The following is a 17,231-nucleotide window of genomic DNA, read 5'->3' on the forward strand; positions in this document are numbered from 1 at the left end:
TCACTCACGTCGTTGGTAACTCCGACGCGTGATGAGCATGAGCCAGAAATGGTTTTGCTCGTGCGAGTCCACCCCCCCTTAAACTAGAGGTTCCCTTTAATTGGGTGGGTATACGTGGATGGCGTAAGCCATTCATGAAGAATGGTATGTGCGTTGTATACGCACCCACCGAATTATTGATGGCGACTTCGACCATCGGTAATAACTCGCTCCAATTCGGACACGATTGAACGTAACCTCGAAGTATCTCTTTGAGGACGCGATTTACACGTTCCGTCAGACCATCTGTGTCTGGATGATCAGAAGTTGACAAAGTCAGCCGTGTCCCGAGAGATGAACACGGATTGCCAAAACTCCGCCGTGAATCTCGGATCTCTATCCGAGAGCAGTTCACGGGGTAACCTGTGGAGTTTGAATACCGTGTCGATATAGACACGGGCACAGCCCGGAGCCGTGATCGACACTGGTTCTGCCGCAAGTTGTACCATCTTGCTGAATTTGTCTACAAAAACAAGGATTCCATTGTTTTGTGATCATCTTTGGAATATCCGAAGACGAAGTCCATAGATACGGACTGCCAACATTCTGCCGAAAGTGGTAGAGGTTGAAGAGGTGCACGGGATGAAGGGTTAGGCTTCACCCGTTGACAAACCTCGCGAGCACGAATGTACTTGCGCACGAACTGATACTGGTGGGGCCAGTAAAAGTCGCGACTTACTGAAGGTTAAGTTTTCTCACGTCCTCGGTGCCCACTCGTAGGTGCATCGTGACACTCATACATGATGTGTAAGCGCAAATCATTGTGCGTTGGGACGACGACACGTGAAGTGTCGCCGGTAACGACTGTGTAGTACAGTAAGCCGTTGCGTGTTGTGTATCGATCGAATGACGACGATATAAAGCCGGTAAATCTTTGAAGATTTATCGGATAGATTCATCAGATGATCCATTAGACGCAGAAGGTCCTTATCTTCTGCGTAGGCTTTCATTATATCATCAAAAAAATTGATGACGGAACACTTGTAATGAATGGGATTATTCTAACTGTTGGAATGCGCAGCCGACATGAAATCGGGTTGGCGTGATAACGCATCAGCGACGACATTAAGTCGTCCTGGTTTATATTCCACGGCAAAATTATACCCCGCGAAGAAAGATAGCCACCTCGCCATTCTTTGCGAGAGATGTGGGCTATTTACGGCAATGCGTAATGACACATGGTCCATATACGATGAACGGTCTATCTCCGAGGAGATAGACCCTAAACTTAGCCAGTGCATATTTCATGGCAAGGAGTTCCTTGTCATGCACTGGGTAATTTCGTTCAGCTTGTTGCAGCTGACGCGATTGGTAATAGACGTCGCGCTCCGCGCCGTCTGTATCGCATTGCACTTAAGCACAGCCGATTGCGAAATCGCTGGCGTCACAGACCGCATGGAATGGTCTCTCTTAATCTACAATCGCCAATATGGGCGATTGCATCAAGCTTTGCTTGATACTTTCAAAAGGAACGCTGACAATCAGCGTTCCATAGCCATTTCTCGTCTTTTTTCAAGAGACGAGAGAGAGGAACTGTCATCGAGTGATAATTGCGGGAGTACTTGTGCAAGTACGCCGCTAATCCAAGAAACTTCTTAAGTCCCTTGACATCGACTGGAACTGGCCAGTCCGTGATTGCCTTGATCTTTTCGGGATCAGGGCGCACGCCGTATTTACCGACGATGCACCCAAGAAGTGGTATTTCGCTTGCAGCAAATATACACTTCTTGAGATTTGCATACAACTTATGCTTTCGCATAAGTGTAAGAACCTGACGAACGTGAGTTTTATGAACTTCCACGTCCGTCTTACGGTCCATTGCTCGACTATTGACGAATATATCGTAAAAGTAACTCGGTACGAATTCTCGCACCGGTCTCAACAGATTTGTTACACATCTGTTGAATGTTGGAGGGGGTTACTAAGCCCCTGTGGCATTACTAGCCATTCCCAGAGCATCCCGCTGGGAGCGCTCATTGCTGTGAACGGGATGTCACGTTCACGTATAAAGATCTAATGAAATCCATCCATCAGATCCATAGACCAAAAGATGGTACTCTAAGACATACCATCTATGATTACGTCTTTTCTAGGTATCGGCGTTTGAGCCGGTACTGTTGCAGCATTCAGTTTGTTGAATGCGTTCACTATCCGCCACCCGCCTGTGGCCTTTCGCACAAAGAAGGTCAGAGAACTGTGTCGGGAGGTTGACTCCCTCACATGACCCGCTTTTAATCAATTGATAAATAATTTATCGATCGCAAGTACTTGTTTACGAGGCAACTGCTTCATGACACAGTACTTCGAGCCCAGATTGAGCTCGATCTCATGTCGAGTGCCTTTAACCTTAGGCAACTCTTATCGAGCTGTTTTAGGAAATACGTCCCTGAATTCCATCGAATCCTTGTCCCAGGATTAAGTAGTATATATCTCAATCCAAGTCTTTACATCGAGGACACTTTCGTCCATCGATGAGCTGCTGAGAACCCGTTCGTTCTATGCAAAAAAATACCGCTGACCGAATATTGGTAACGCTTTCGTCCTCTGTGACGAGTACGCGATCTACTTGATTCTACCACTATGCAGATATCTTAAGAGCCGCTTGGGTTCTAGGGTTGGCAATTGAGTTATCTCCGAAGTTAACTTCGGAGGCGCATACAGATCAAGAGTGTAAGCGCCTTCTCTTGATCCGTCATTAACCAAGACATTCAATCTCGGTTTCTTCCTGGGATTTATCCACTGGCTGCCGAGGGATCAATTTTTCGGGATGCTGAAGTCTAGTCACTTCAGCATTAACGATTTGAGGAGATTCCTCCTCAAGTATGTGAGGACTTATTCCCTCAACGTCTTCCGACTGTGATTGCGCTATCCCAGTCGGGTCCTCTACGGTCGACTCTCTACTCGACCTAGGATCATCGTGTTGCACCTTTTGGGCAACCGGTATATTCCTTGAATGTCGCTATCTAGACTACATTCATATCTCAATTCACTCGACCTATTCGAGTGGTAGAACTTCGGCGCTGTGTGTACATTCGCATAGCCGCCGGCAGCTGACTCCACAGGGTGATTAGTAATCATACTGTGATCTTGTGCAGTCGTACTAACTCGTAGTACATTCACATGCTTGTGGACGGTCCAAGATCTCATCAGATGGCCATCTGATAAACAAGTGGCAGGCATCTTTACGGATCGATGCTGCCAGCTGATTTAATGGCTCATGTTTTCTAAGCCAAGTTAAACCTAGGATGACATCAAATTTATCATCCAAATCCAGTACGATGAAATCATCATCGTACTATAAATCTTTTGAAGTGTAGTGAAACTTCGCTACGCGTTTCATTACTGTTATCGATGCGCCTGTCGCTAGACGCACCGTCATCCTCGTTGGAGGGATGTCGCGCTCAACATATTTGAGCCTACGACCCTCTAGCGACTGGCGACGAATAAAGTTATTCGACGCTCCACGGTCCACTAGGGCTCTAAGTGACAAACCATTTGTCACTTTAATTTCAAGGTGATTTGGTCCATAATTACGTTCAGTACCTCCGGTACTGGGCGTGGGGCACTACACTCATGAGCGTAGTGTCCCAACTTTTGACAGTGATTGCATTTCTGCATTCGCTTATTGTTCAAAAAGCGAGGTTTCTCGCTTTCGACATTAGAGAGGTCCATAGGTTCTGGACCTCCCAGTTCGTGTCGTCTTCGATGACGATATGATGACGAACTAGCTTGAGCCTAAAGTCCTATTGTGTCGCAACGGATATTGCTTCTTCAAGAGTATCCAGTTCCAAGCGGAAAAGGTGGGTCTTTAGAGAAGTATTTGTAAGACCTTGCAAGAACACCGTAATCAGCGTGTGTTCATGAACTGGGTTGTTCGTGACACAACTCGCTAAGAGTCATGTGTGGTGGGACTACAAAGTTCTACGAGGTGTAACGGGGCACCTTTCACTAGTCTGATCAGATCTAGTGATATTTACACTGATTAAAGTGTAGGTGAGGTGTCTCGAAACTTCACGTACACATGAGTACAGATGAAGGTTTCGATAAAGCTAAGTAGACTTAACTTTAAGGGTCTAGACCAAGGCTTTAAATAGAGAATAAGGTAAACTGTTTTTATATATTTAGTTTCCTACGTAACGATCTTTCATGTCCTACTGAATTTATTATATTTATATCTAACTAGGTAAGGCGCCTCCTTGCGCACCGCACAATCGTGTCTTGAAACGATTGCGGGGTTGATTTAGACTTAAATCAACCAATCAATAGAGCTAATGTCTTATTGCATCAATAATATCAAATTTGGTATTATTGGAACTATTTAAGTCAAAATGAATAAAGATAATAATGTTGTACTTCTTTGCCGTTTTCCTCTCATAGGAAATAATACTTATGTAACGGGACACCCCGTTACATTAACAGTGGTCGACAACCTACACGGATTACAGTGAAGGTGGGGCGCCTTGATTGCATCACGTACACGACGTGCCGAGGAAAGTTACATGTAGCTTAGTAGTCTTAGCTTCCAAAGTCAATTCTAAGGCTTTGAAATAGAGAAATGTAAAATTGTGTTAATATTTTAGACGATCTTCTATCTACTACTGGCTTTATTATATTTATGTCAAATTTAGTATGGCGCCTACTTGCGAACCACACAATCGTGTCTTCTAACGATTGGCGGAGTGGATTTAAACTTGAATCATTAATTAAGAGAATGCCTTATTGCGTCAATATTACCAAATTGAATAATATTGGAACCAATAAGCCAAAATTACTAATAAAGATAATAATTTTACACTTCTTTATTTATTCCTCTCATAGAGAATAATATTTATTTATTCTCCTCTTATAAGAAATAATATTCATGTAGTGCTGAGGTACACCCTGTTCCGATGACGTCGGGTGCACCTCTTCGCAGCTTATTAAATCAGCTAATCCTGCGGCCTCGTATCAGAATACATCTTGAAAATCCAAGATTTTTTCGCGATAGTCTTAAGCATATAGGTCTTCGTCACCCTAAAGCTCTCAAGACGTGTCTTCATCTTACGTGTCGGAACGCTGTATCATCGCACCTCACTTTCACTCTGATAATGACGAGAAAAGGTCTGTAACGTGTTTCGATGAAAATCTTAGAGCTTTTCGATTCCGCTTCAAGCGCTGCATTCGTGACGATGGATGGAAAAAGACACAAAGATTTCGTACAATATTCGACTCACTTCTCAATCGACTGTGCTCAACGCAAGCGATACTAGACAAACAAATGATGAACATTTTTGCGAACTCTCAATTTTTGATTCTGCTGATAATAGCCGGGCGTGAATCCATTCATGCGAGGCCGTGCACCTCGACGGACTTAGGCGTATTTAACGACGTGACCAATCAAGTGAGTCAATGTCGTGAAGACAGTCAGCTGAATTTCTTGATCCCGCCTCATATGAGCTTAACGAAGACTGAGCAGTCGGCTCTGTGCAAGTCAAAAGCTTGCCAAGGAATGATCGGCTCGATGGACGATTTGGATATTCCAATGTGCGAAGCGACTTTTGACTTGAAAAACATGACGTTGCAAACGAGTCTTGACAAATTTGTGGCAGCGTGTGACACGTCGACGCCAGCGCCATCTCCCATGAAACGGCGCAAATCATTGGAGTCGTCGTCTTTTGATGACTCGGACTCGAAAACGCGGCGCTACGAAAACGTGGCCACAGCTATTCCATTCGGGTTGCCGCATCAGATTGTTACATACGTGGCTATTGGCATTTTGTCGCTGGGGTTTTTGCTTGATTAAGCAAGTGAATTGAGATATGGTGATTTCTTCGTATTTCAAGGCTTCTTTGGTAGTTTGAGCATGAATATCAACGCCTAATATATCTATATACTTTCTGCCTAATGCTTTTCTTGACTTGCGCCGTAGCTGCTTTTACATAACTAAACTAATTCAGTTCCTGAATTGCACTGCAAGAAAAGCTTTATTTTTTTTATACAATTGAACTCATTTAGTGTCTATTCTTTTTTTAAGAAAAGCAATTTCAGTATAAATGCACGTACACTACTACGCCTCTCTTGCACCATAGTACTCAGCGGCATGGGCTCTTCACCATCTCAAAAATTCATTAGTGTGTGTCCTTTAGAATCACTATTATCGCAAAGATACAGGCAACCCTTAACGAGTACAAAAAATCTAATTGTCTTCGCAGGCTTGTGCTAGCACGGCACTATGCTGACCACCAGCTTCAACCTGAAGAATCTTTGCCTTGCCAAAGTCCTGGCCCTTGCCATTCTCGCTCATTAGGACCTTTGACCAATTCAGTTCATGAGGTGTATTTTCATCCCGGTCAGCTCCGTTGCCTAGTGCGAGCATATCGCCGTAACCCCAAGAGAATATTGCATTGCTTTCAGTTAACGCAAGCACGTGATTTGACCCCGACGCCACCATCCGCACCTCGCTTGACTTCCCATTCCTAGGCTTGGGAATCCTCACTTTCTGCGGACGGTCCTTATAATCACCAGTACTGCAGCTTTCGAGCATTCCAAGCTGGCCAGAGTCCGCGCGACCAAACGTGTAGACGTCGCCAGTACTGGTGAGAATGACCGAGTGATGAGCACCTCCATCCACAAACGCCACATTCTTTGCACTCAGATCCTCTACAAGTTGCAACTCGGTGCAGTTTTCCGTACTACCAACTCCTAATTGACCGTAATTGTTAAGACCGCAAGTGTAGAGGTACCCACTTGAGCTTAATACAAATAGACTATGATACGAGCCACAGCCAATTGCTTTCACAACCGGAAGCGAGTCATTTCCGAATGTCACAAGCTTTGGCTGCAAGTGATCTTGATACACCATATCAAGTTTATACTTGCCCTTAGAATCCTTCATTTCAGCGTCGACATTCCGACCAAGTTGACCCATTTCACCCAAGCCCCACGAATACACACGACCATCGTTAGTACGCGCTAGATTAAAAGAGCTACCACACCGGACATCAGCTATGTTTTCCAAAGCTTCAATACAAAATGGTTGCAACTGTTTTTGCAAGAATGAATCTTTTGCCGAACGTGCGTCACACCACTGTTTTCCTTCCTTGTCACGGTAGCAGCCCCAAGTAAAGACTTTACCCGCTAGAGACACGACAGCCGTGTGGCAATCACCCCCTACAATTCGGATCGCTATCGCCTCCTGCGGTCCAAAGCCGTTCACCTTGGTTGGTACATTCTCGTCACCGACACGACCCAAAGCTCCATCGTCATCACAGCCCCACGTATAGACCTCTCCAGCCGCTGTAATTGCAGCCGAGTGGAGACCACCACAGGCGATGCGAACGATCGAAAGCGTGGCCAGCGGACGTACAACTCGTGGAAATTTGACCATGAGGTCACTCTCTTCTTCGACACCGTGACCGAGTTGACCGCAGTCACCGCTGCCAAATGTTAATATTTGACCGGCATGGGTGCCAAAGTTCGCATCAATCTCGCGCGCGTAAATAATATATTCTTTCATATTATTCTCCCAGCTATCATGCTTATTGTGCGCCCATTGCGTCTTCAAAGTGGCGACAAAAGCACGATTGAGCGCGGCGAGCTGGCGGACCGTTTCCTGTGCCCGCGAAGATGGTGTGGCTGTCAGGATTCTGCGTCCTTGAAGGACCTGCATCGGAGCACGTGGAAATGCTCCTTCTTCATCATTTTCGGAAGCTGGCGCGTCGAGCGACGCCGCGTACTGCTGCTTGGATACACCCACGTCGACACGTCCACGCTTCATGACCAGTTTTTAAGTCGAATGGATAAGGAAAAAGTGTCATTGAATAGATAGAAAAAAACGCCCAAGTTTGATGTAAAAAACATCAGATCAGAGGATCGAATGAATGCAAGTGTTGCTTCGACTTACGATCCACCGAGAGGACGGCTGAAGCAATGACATGTAAGATTTGGATTGCTAGTCACAAGTAAAGAGAGTAATGGCCCCACATGAGCAATGTTATCGTTATCAAAATTGACGCGGCTTTAGATTAAGCAAATGAAATAGCTTCCTACCAGTTTGGAAGCAACAAGCCGGGATTGCAAACACCTTCAAGCACGACAACGAATTATGAAATAGCCGGCATAGCAAGCTTTGAGTTCAATCGCATTTGAAACGATACAAACATATTCTGCCGACTACGTGACGACCAACGAAACGCTGGATCTTCCACGTCTCGACAACAAGTCACTAACTGTCATGGAAATGTACGGTATACATGTAAAAATTGCAAATGCTACATGTAATGTTTTCAGTGGCAACGTCGAATACACGTCCGAACACTTGATTCTACTTCTAATTGCACGGCAAATTTCCACCCTATATATAGCGCGTAACGGTATGACAATCGGTCCACAATTGGTACGTATTGCTACGTGGCCCTTGTGCATCTTGATCCCTGCCGTCGAACGAGAATATTAAATTACAGCGAACTGGCGCGGCCCATCTATATATTGGATTTTTCAAATAAAATCCACAATCGAGCCAATTTGTAAGAAACTAAAACTATATTTTACAAAGCATTTCATACTAAATTGCAGCGGATTTTGTGTCTGGGGAAAGCCGCGTTTGTGCTCAGCGAATTTTGTAAGCTGCGACCACAAAACGGCTGTTTCGCATCCCCTTGAAAGCATTTGTCGCTCTCTTCCGCTCACACGGCAATTGTCTTGTTCCAAGCCACACCAAGAGTAAACATTGAGCCAGGAGTGGAGCTCATGGACCAAATGGGTTCGTGCAGTATCCGCGTCATTGACCTCGACGACGGGTCTGTTCGCATTATTGCATGGGACCAGAACGTCCCCGACCAGGACTTTGAGAGCTTTGTGGAATCACAGCTCCGTGCCCAGTTTGGCGTATCGGACGAGGCGTGGGTAGATCTCATTGACACGGCCAATTCGAGCCTCGTGCACATTACAAAAGACGTTTTGAGTAATATTAAGGAGTCATTATGTCTGTGTTTATCTCCAAAGACAGAAGCGCTGGCGCCGATGAAAAAGACGGAAGTCTTTGAAGTCAAGTTCCAGGATCGATCCTTGGGAATGACGATTCGTGAACACAATGAGAGCGTAATTGTCAATCACTTTAAACGCCAATCGAATGGCTCACCGTGTGAAGCTGAAGCCAGTGGACTCATTCAGCCAAACGACGTAATTTACAAGGTCAATGGCGCTCGGACTGTCGGTCGTACGTACGATAATGTCGTACAAATGCTACAGACCCAAACGCGTCCAATGAATATCCAGTTTTTTCGTCCTTTTCGACGCGAAGGCCTCTTTGCAGTTGAATTTCGTGGGGCAAGTCTGAACATGACGATTACAACCGATGATGTCAATGTGATCGTGAAAGACTTGCCCATGGCCCATCCAAATATTGTGGGCTACGCTGAAGCTCATGGTGTACGTATTTATGACATTGTGCATGCCGTAGATGGAAAAGTCATCAATGGACTCGAGTATAATCGTGCCATTAGCCTCCTAAGTCAAAATACGCGCCCTATGGTGGTCGTGTTTGCACGCTCGAAAGTTATGCCTTCGACACCTGGAAGGTATACCGCTTCGATGACAAATCGCTTTTCTTTCGCGTCTACAGTTGCCCCATCGCCTCGACCAAGTACTGTCGACAGTTTTGGATCCCGGCGTGGCTCGGGCTCGTCCATGTTGAGTGCTGTGGATGGCGAAAACATGCTTGTCGAAGAAATGGTCGAGTTTTGCGACGGATTAGGCACGGATGGGATACTGAATTTAAAAGAGGTGGAAGTATTGAAAGAAATGGTTCTTGCCATGCGACCAGACGTGTGCTGTGCAGTGAAGCAAAAAAACAATAATGCGCTCGTTGCATTGGTACGGTCTCCTTTAATGCGACTTTGGGATAATTTGCTCAAGACTCGAGAGCGCATTTTGCTTGCGGGACCCGTGTCGCTGAAGCGCAAAAAGCGCTATCATTTGCTACTCACTGATCACGAACGTCTTTTGTTTGTAAATAAAGACACGAATCTATTAGAAGATGAGATCATGGGCTCACAGATTGTGACGGTGAGCTCGCGCTCGAAGTATCAGGAGCTTACAATTTCCACGAGCAAGACAGATTATGTCTTGATTGACAACTTTATTGGGCCTGTCATTTGGGTACGCGCCATTCTGCCGTTTACGTGCACTCAAGGTATTTTAAAAGTAGCAAGCAGCAGACGCTTTCTCGTGTCGAAGAAACGATATTTTGTTCTGCGAGGCAATTGTCTCACGGGCTACAAGAAGGAGAGTATGGTGCATCAAGTTGGTGCTAAGAGCAGCACAATCTCCCTGGCAGATGCCAAAATTGATCTCTCGGATCCCCGTAATCTTTCCTTTGTCATCACGACGCCTGAATTTAGCCAAGCGGGAAAGAAACTCATCTTAACAGCGACGTCCACACGGGAGTTTAATAAATGGACAACGGCTCTGCAAGCGCTGCAGTCTTCGACCCCCGCGGCTTGAGAATCGTGAGAAGTTTTATCTGGCTCACAGAATTGAGCGCAATCCCTTAGGATTTTGTAGCATAAGAGTCTTGAGGCCATTGTCCACCGCAGTAGTCGCAGGTGGGGCAGTGACGATTGCAATAGATGGAATTAAAAAAGAATAGCTCTCGGCAGCGTGTCAAGCTTGCAACGGATAGGGCGACTTGCCAATAAAGCATGAAAGTGAAGTATTATATATTAGTTACGTGCATGAAGCAGTTTTCTATCGTTTCTATAGACTTCGATCTCAACAGCTAGTGCCTGAAAGTCCTCAATTGGAGTATGGTAGGCCCAAGTTAGGTAAAAGGTTACTTTTTTTTGCACGGCCGCGAGCTTTTTGAGAGCTGCTTTCCCTTCTTTTGGTGCTTTGCCACCACGTGCCAATTCTTGTAAACATTGCTGTAATAAGGCTTGAATGTCGCTTATGGCATCAAGTAAAAATACGTTTGAGCGAAGAATATGCTGTGTGTCTTCAAGAGCTACTAGATTCGCATTGAATCCTTCTGTGTTCTGCTTTTCTAAACAGGCGAAGCACACGTGCTCTAAAGACTCATAACGCGCATCTTCACTAAGGACACGACAGTAGTCTAATAGCAGAAACGCTGCCTCAGTAGTATCTTGTTTATAGTCACCGTTAAAATATCGAAGAACGAGTGCATACGTCCACAACATTTCAATTAAATGGTAACCCAAACACGGCGACGGTTGCTTTCCATGCGGCAAGAGAGTGCTGATGTTTGTTGGTAGATGTTGGGCATCACTGGTTGTAAAAAGTCCCACGGGATACAAAACCGACGGCTTTACCCCAATTGACTCGTATTCAATCTTGTCGCGATCGATCTCTTCAAAAATCAATTGATGACGCCTTACTGACGTTCCATTACGATATTTGCGATCGTCAACGAGCCACCACGGCGACCAGAGCTCCACGAGCTTTCCTAGTCTCCCATCCGCCACTTCTCCAAGAAATTTCTTCCTTTCTTCAAGTGTGAGACTCTCTAAAGTCAACTGTCCGGATTTTTCAAGCACGACGAGCTCTTGCATTCGTAGCGCAAGTGCTTCTTCGTTGTTTTGACCGTTCGTTAATTGCTGGTGTTTGTTGTGAAATTCCTGCACACGCTTCAATAGCTCTTGTATGTTTTTTTCCTGCTTTCCTGTATCTTTTTCTCGTGCTTTTGATGATAATTGCATTTCGTTTCGCACGTGGTTTTCATAAAATTGCTCCGTGCAGTCTTGGCCGTGAGGGGCATAGCAGCCGACACTACAATACGGAATATTGCAACGTGGACACGTATATCTCGCCTCTCGCGTCGTACATACACGACAGACTCGGACTAGTGATGCATTGGAAATGGACGGGCATTCAGCTGGAAGATGCGAGACTGACACATTGACTGAAGGCTTTACTGACGTCCGAACAGTACCCAGACGAATCGGCAAGAGCTTCATGACAACTTTCAGTAACCTTTGCAGCCAACGGGGATATATTAAATAAAATCTCGAAAATTAAAATATATAACAACAGCCGCTTCAACAAAAAAATACCGATTTTTTGTTGTTGATGTTAATATAAAAGAATGACACCCTTTCTTTAAGTAAGTATCTTCTGTTAGATCCTTAGTTATGGTATTTCTTGGCATCGAAAAATATCGCGAGAAGCAATAAAGCGAATTTTTCCAAGACGCTAATGTGCATCATATACTGCCTGTACGCTTTCAATCGAATGCGGCTTGCTGTATATGTATTATAAACACTTTTACATTTTTGGCACTACAACCTCCCCTCAAGTGACTAAGAACTCAGACCATGCGCGTATCCCTCAGAAGCTGAATCTGATTCATCCGCGTCCATTATGGTGCAATCATTTCGAGCACAAATCCGTTGCGTTTGGATTGCTGTCTATTTCGAAGTACTACCGCAAAGAATCGACAATTTATATTGTTTCAAAGCCTATTTCCTATCACTCCATCTAAATGCACCAGTTCCATCTCACTTGGCAAATGTTTTGCTTCGAACCGAGAAAACTACTAATAAAGGGTGTCCATCAAGATGCACCCGCATGGAGTCATTATATAGCGGAACGCGGTATTTTACCTCGCCTCCGTCTAGCTGACGCGCGACACGTTTAAGTGAAAGCGTGCAGTGACCATTGACCGACTCGTTTTTGACCCACAGTAGCATATGGAGTTGCTCAAGTGGTCGAGTGTGCTGGATCACGGCATTAAGGGATAAATTTAGTCCATTCGAGCCTTGACATCGTTCACCAATGACGTCACACTGCTTGGAATCTTCTCCAATCAATGGCGCAACAATGCGTGTCTTCTTTGGTACAACACTTCTCGCTCCGCCCCACACTAGCACCATATTAAAAACCCTAAGAACTGTCGACACAGACCGGTGCTGCGCTTTCATTTGCTGAACCACGCGAGCTTGATCAAAGTAGCTGCCATTTACTGAACTTGAAAACCTGTCCACATCATTCATTCGTTTGACTGTCGATAAAGACAGCGAATTGCGACGCAACAAAAAAGGTTTTGGCGATCCCGATGCCTGTCGATCGCTGTCTTGCTGTGGAAAACTGAGCACAAACGTGCCGTATACAGGACTATGGTCACTCACATCCATCCCAACGCCATGATTAACAGATCGATAATTGTCTATAAATGGCGGCAGTGCTTCGCGAGACGTCGGATCTGAAATTTTCTCAGGAACCAACTTTGAATCACTAACGAGCAGGGAGTGGATCAAGATGCGATCGCACCATCCTGGTACACGTTTTTTTACCTTGCCTCCTTTATAAAAGGGTTCTTTATATAGCACTCGCCACACAAGAGATGGCCATAACGGTAGCGTCTCGTCCACAGGGCCACGTTTTGGAAACTTTTTATACGTTGGATAAAAATCGGGGAATTTATGTGGTTCCGTAAAGCCTTCAAAGACGCCACCATTACGTCGATCATTCAACAAGCCGTCAAACTTGTCGTGCAGCTCAAGGTTGCGACCTTCTTCCAGCATATGGAGCACCATTTGAGGGTCCAGCAAAACGATACGATAATTCATATCACCCATCCACACAACGTGATGGAATTGTTCAGTAAGGTCAAAGCTGTAGTGACCCATGACACGACCAAGACTGGCATTAAGATTCCGTATTTGTTCTCGGCGGTATGCATCATTTCGTGCATCCAAGTGACAATTTACAAACACAATAGTCGTATGATTGATCATCAGTGCTACAGCCACGCCTCCTTTTGATCCACTTGTTAGTTTAAATTTATGCGCACCTGCTCGAATAAGCTTGACTTTGTTCTGAATCGCAGCACAATAGAATACCGCAATGCCCGTGAATTTCGTACCCACAAAAGCTCCATCTCCGCGACCATGGACGGCATCAATCACAGCATCCAAAGGATAATTTTTATGGTTCACTAGAAACTTACTATTCTTCATCTCCATACGATAATACCGTGTCCCTTTCTCATTACGATTTAAATACGCCTCAACGGCGTGATAGACATTCTCCGCCACACCTTCTTGGATTCCAAGGACATACAATTGATACCCATGTGGCAAAAAATTGACCAACATCGCTGCTGACCGCTGTTCGTCAATAATCCCTTTCCCATCTTCAAACGGGTCGGCGGCCCCCATATTCCAGGTCCCTACCCACATACGCACGTCTCGCGCACCCACGCGCTTGGCTGTCTTTAAAGGAGGCGACGTTGTCGGTCCTTTCGAGAAACTACCAGTCCGTAGTCCTGCCTCAAAGTACGAGCGTGGCGACGTAATACGATTCTCTAGCTCGTCCAAATTTGCATCGAGCTTCAAACCAGCCGATACCGATCGTGGCTGAGCTGAAGACGACGACAAAAAATGATGAGAAGCCATGTTGATCATATCTTCTTCTGTCTCCGAGCTTGTGCAGTCGCTCTGACGCGAGGTCTCATGTCTACGTGGCGTAGTTTCGCCAACTAGAAGGATCTTGTCTCTACCGTTAGATGGCAATGCTTCAAAAGGGAGCGTGCTTAATTGTTCCGGCAAAAACTCGGGCTCTTCGAGATCTTCTAAATTGTTGCAACTAAAACTGCTCTTGACATTATTAACACCATTCCAGTAGCCCGAGCGGAGCTTCCCAGCCACTTCCATGGCACTTGCAGCCGATGCTAACCGTCTTGAACGTGTTCGACGCGACGCCGCAGCTGCTTCGGCTACAGTGAGGCCCGTGAATCCAAACCCACTTGCACAGCTTATTGATTTGTTTAACCTCCCAAGTGGCCGATGCGTGCCAACAAAAGGTGTGTGGTCATCTTCACTTGAAAAGCACTTGTGAAGCTCTTGACCGTTTTTCAATCGATAATTTTCTAGCTCGAGTTCCTGGACTCGTCGACTTAATCTTGCCGCTGTCTCTGCCCACTCTGTCATGTCGTGTCGAGGCTCGTTAGTAGCTGCCAATTGAGCGTGGCTCATGCTGGCTTTGCGACGCATTGCCACTGCACCGTCCTCGGCGCGATTAAGCGGCAGGTGACGGCGTCGTTCCGATGTATCGTCTTTGGTACTGCTAGTAATTCGTGGTGGTAGCCCTGATCGACCCCGTGATGCCGATTGAGGAGCGCTCGAGACGCTGTAGCCATCGCTGCTACCTGGCGCCGGTCTTCTGACTGCAGGTGACGACTGGGACAAGGATGCGGGTGAGGTGGGTGGTACAAGTGGGGTCTGCATCGTAACGACATCGCAGTCATGCGGCGGGGAGAGTCTCCACGCATCGAGCGCATTAGAGGTGGGCGTAAGCATCTCCTGTAGCGATGCCGGCTCGTCAACCTGAGTGAATGCACGGGTCACGCGGATACGAGGACCTCGAGCTGGAGAGGGTTCTGAGTCAGGCCGGGGGGTTATCATGGATCGTAAAGTGGAGCTAAGATGCGTTGTATGCGCGACTGTACAATCGACAAGGCCGTTGTCTTGTGCTTAATATTCAAGCTGAACCCGATGAAGAGGTGGTGTTTTTGTACCAGAAGTGTTTTCCTTTCTGCGATGATGGATTAATCGTCGATTAGCCCAAGAATTTGCTGTATTTCGTGTTTCATGGAGTGTTTTCTTACTACATTTAATCTCACTCATCGTACGGTTATCCGTCGATAGAGAGTTCAGCACATTAGCTGAATGTTCAATCATTAATCTACTGAGTAGATGGTCAGTAGGTAGCCAATAAAGCGAGAAAAGAGGCAAAAGAATTCGAGTTAAATGCTCAACAGATGCACATGATGGAGTGTTCGAAACTATCTCAAAATCTTCAGGCTTCTCTCTCATTTGCAATGAGACTGCCGCTGACAAAACCAGTGTCAGCTATGTCGATGCGACGACTAATGTAGGCTTTACTTGTCATTAGTAAGGCAGGACGAACCGTTGAAAAAAGATTATTAATTAGATCGACGCAGCTTCAACCCGTTCTCGGCTGTTTCACTTTTCGTTCTGAATTCCATAACGTCGTTTTTCACAAAAAGAACCATGGCTTCCAGTAATTCCACCCGTTTTTCGCGAATTAAGTCTACAGCAATACTTTAATCTTCACAGGATTATTCGGAGATTCTTCAAGAACTCGACCTATGCAGAAAGACCTTCAATGCCCTTAGAAGTAGATAGTGTCGCTACTGTAACATTAGAACGTGTTCGTGAACGTCAAAACTTAATAATTTCTCATAGAGGAACAAGCTCGTCGTCGAGCTGCCGAGATAGCGAAAGCTAAAGCTCATAGTGAATACAGATAGGAAAGTGGTGAGCCGTTGCTATGGGTGGTTTCAAAAATATATAATATAATTTTGTATTTAATTAAATAAAAAAATTATTCTCAGAAAATTTATTTTCAACGAATAAAACAATGGTCAACTAGATGGCTTTTTTCAACAACTAAAGCTAAAGAATTTTTAATGAATACAACTATTACGAATCCTATAGAAACACTAAAAAATCAAAAACTTGAAATGTCTCAAGAAGATTTAACTGATAAAGTTAAGATTTAATTTGTTTCTTTTAACTTAAAAAACCACTTACAAACCCTTTACGCCTAATCATACCGAATAATGCTCGCTCCTCCCGTATTACCGCGGCTGCTTGCACGGGTATTAGCCGGAATTTCATTTTTAAGTACTGTCATTTTCCTATAAATATCTGTTATGAGCGTTTTTTAAAAAATAAAAAATCCACAAATCGATGCTGATTTAACTTCAAATTTTTTATTCAATTTTTAGATGAACCTTTAATTTTTGATAACAATATAAAAAAAAAATTAAAAAAAGAGAAAATATAAAAAAATATTTCAAAAAAGAATTTATTAAAATACCAGCCGTTCATAAAAACCAACTTAACGAAAAAGGCACAAAAACCTTCTAGGAATAAAATGAGCTATAACAATTTAACTATTAATTTTCAGCATTGTCCAAGCTAAATTTAAATTCCCTTTTGTAAAAAAGTATTTAAAAAAAATTTATTTTTATGACTAGAATTTAATTAATTTTAGATATTATAAAAACATTTTGATAAAAAATATTTTAAAACGGGGAAAATCGACAACTAAATAAAAAAGAAATGATATATTCTTAAAAATATAAAAAAATAATTGTAGGTTGTAAGATAACTTTACGAACAACACGTGTTTTAAATTTTCTAGAAAAATTCTTATTTTTATTTTACCTA

General features: G+C 44.5%; 5 protein-coding genes across 5 annotated transcripts; 2 read left to right on the forward strand and 3 right to left on the reverse strand.

Annotated features, from left to right (window-relative positions):
• Nucleotides 1-5,299: 5,299 nt before the first annotated feature.
• Nucleotides 5,300-5,821, forward strand: CCR75_004260 (uncharacterized protein; the record flags this gene model as incomplete). Its single annotated transcript, XM_067962346.1, has 1 exon — nt 5,300-5,821. One exon carries the CDS (start codon nt 5,300-5,302, stop codon nt 5,819-5,821), a length of 522 nt encoding a protein of 173 aa, XP_067822614.1.
• A 393-nt stretch (nt 5,822-6,214) lies between these two features.
• CCR75_004261 (uncharacterized protein) lies at nt 6,215-7,795 on the reverse strand (the record flags this gene model as incomplete). The annotated part of the gene is made up of 1 exon (XM_067962347.1): nt 6,215-7,795. The coding sequence occupies one exon, from the start codon at nt 7,793-7,795 to the stop codon at nt 6,215-6,217; it is 1,581 nt and encodes a 526-aa protein (XP_067822613.1).
• A 971-nt stretch (nt 7,796-8,766) lies between these two features.
• On the forward strand, nt 8,767-10,521 carry CCR75_004262 (uncharacterized protein; the record flags this gene model as incomplete). Its single annotated transcript, XM_067962348.1, has 1 exon — nt 8,767-10,521. The coding sequence occupies one exon, from the start codon at nt 8,767-8,769 to the stop codon at nt 10,519-10,521; it is 1,755 nt and encodes a 584-aa protein (XP_067822612.1).
• Nucleotides 10,522-10,739: 218 nt separating this feature from the next.
• Nucleotides 10,740-11,990, reverse strand: CCR75_004263 (uncharacterized protein; the record flags this gene model as incomplete). Its single annotated transcript, XM_067962349.1, has 1 exon — nt 10,740-11,990. One exon carries the CDS (start codon nt 11,988-11,990, stop codon nt 10,740-10,742), a length of 1,251 nt encoding a protein of 416 aa, XP_067822611.1.
• Nucleotides 11,991-12,530: 540 nt separating this feature from the next.
• CCR75_004264 (uncharacterized protein) lies at nt 12,531-15,437 on the reverse strand (the record flags this gene model as incomplete). Its single annotated transcript, XM_067962350.1, has 1 exon — nt 12,531-15,437. The coding sequence occupies one exon, from the start codon at nt 15,435-15,437 to the stop codon at nt 12,531-12,533; it is 2,907 nt and encodes a 968-aa protein (XP_067822610.1).
• Nucleotides 15,438-17,231: the final 1,794 nt, after the last annotated feature.

This window comes from Bremia lactucae, linkage group LG1, assembly GCF_004359215.1.
Source record: "Bremia lactucae strain SF5 linkage group LG1, whole genome shotgun sequence".
Classification (NCBI taxonomy): domain Eukaryota; phylum Oomycota; class Peronosporomycetes; order Peronosporales; family Peronosporaceae; genus Bremia; species Bremia lactucae.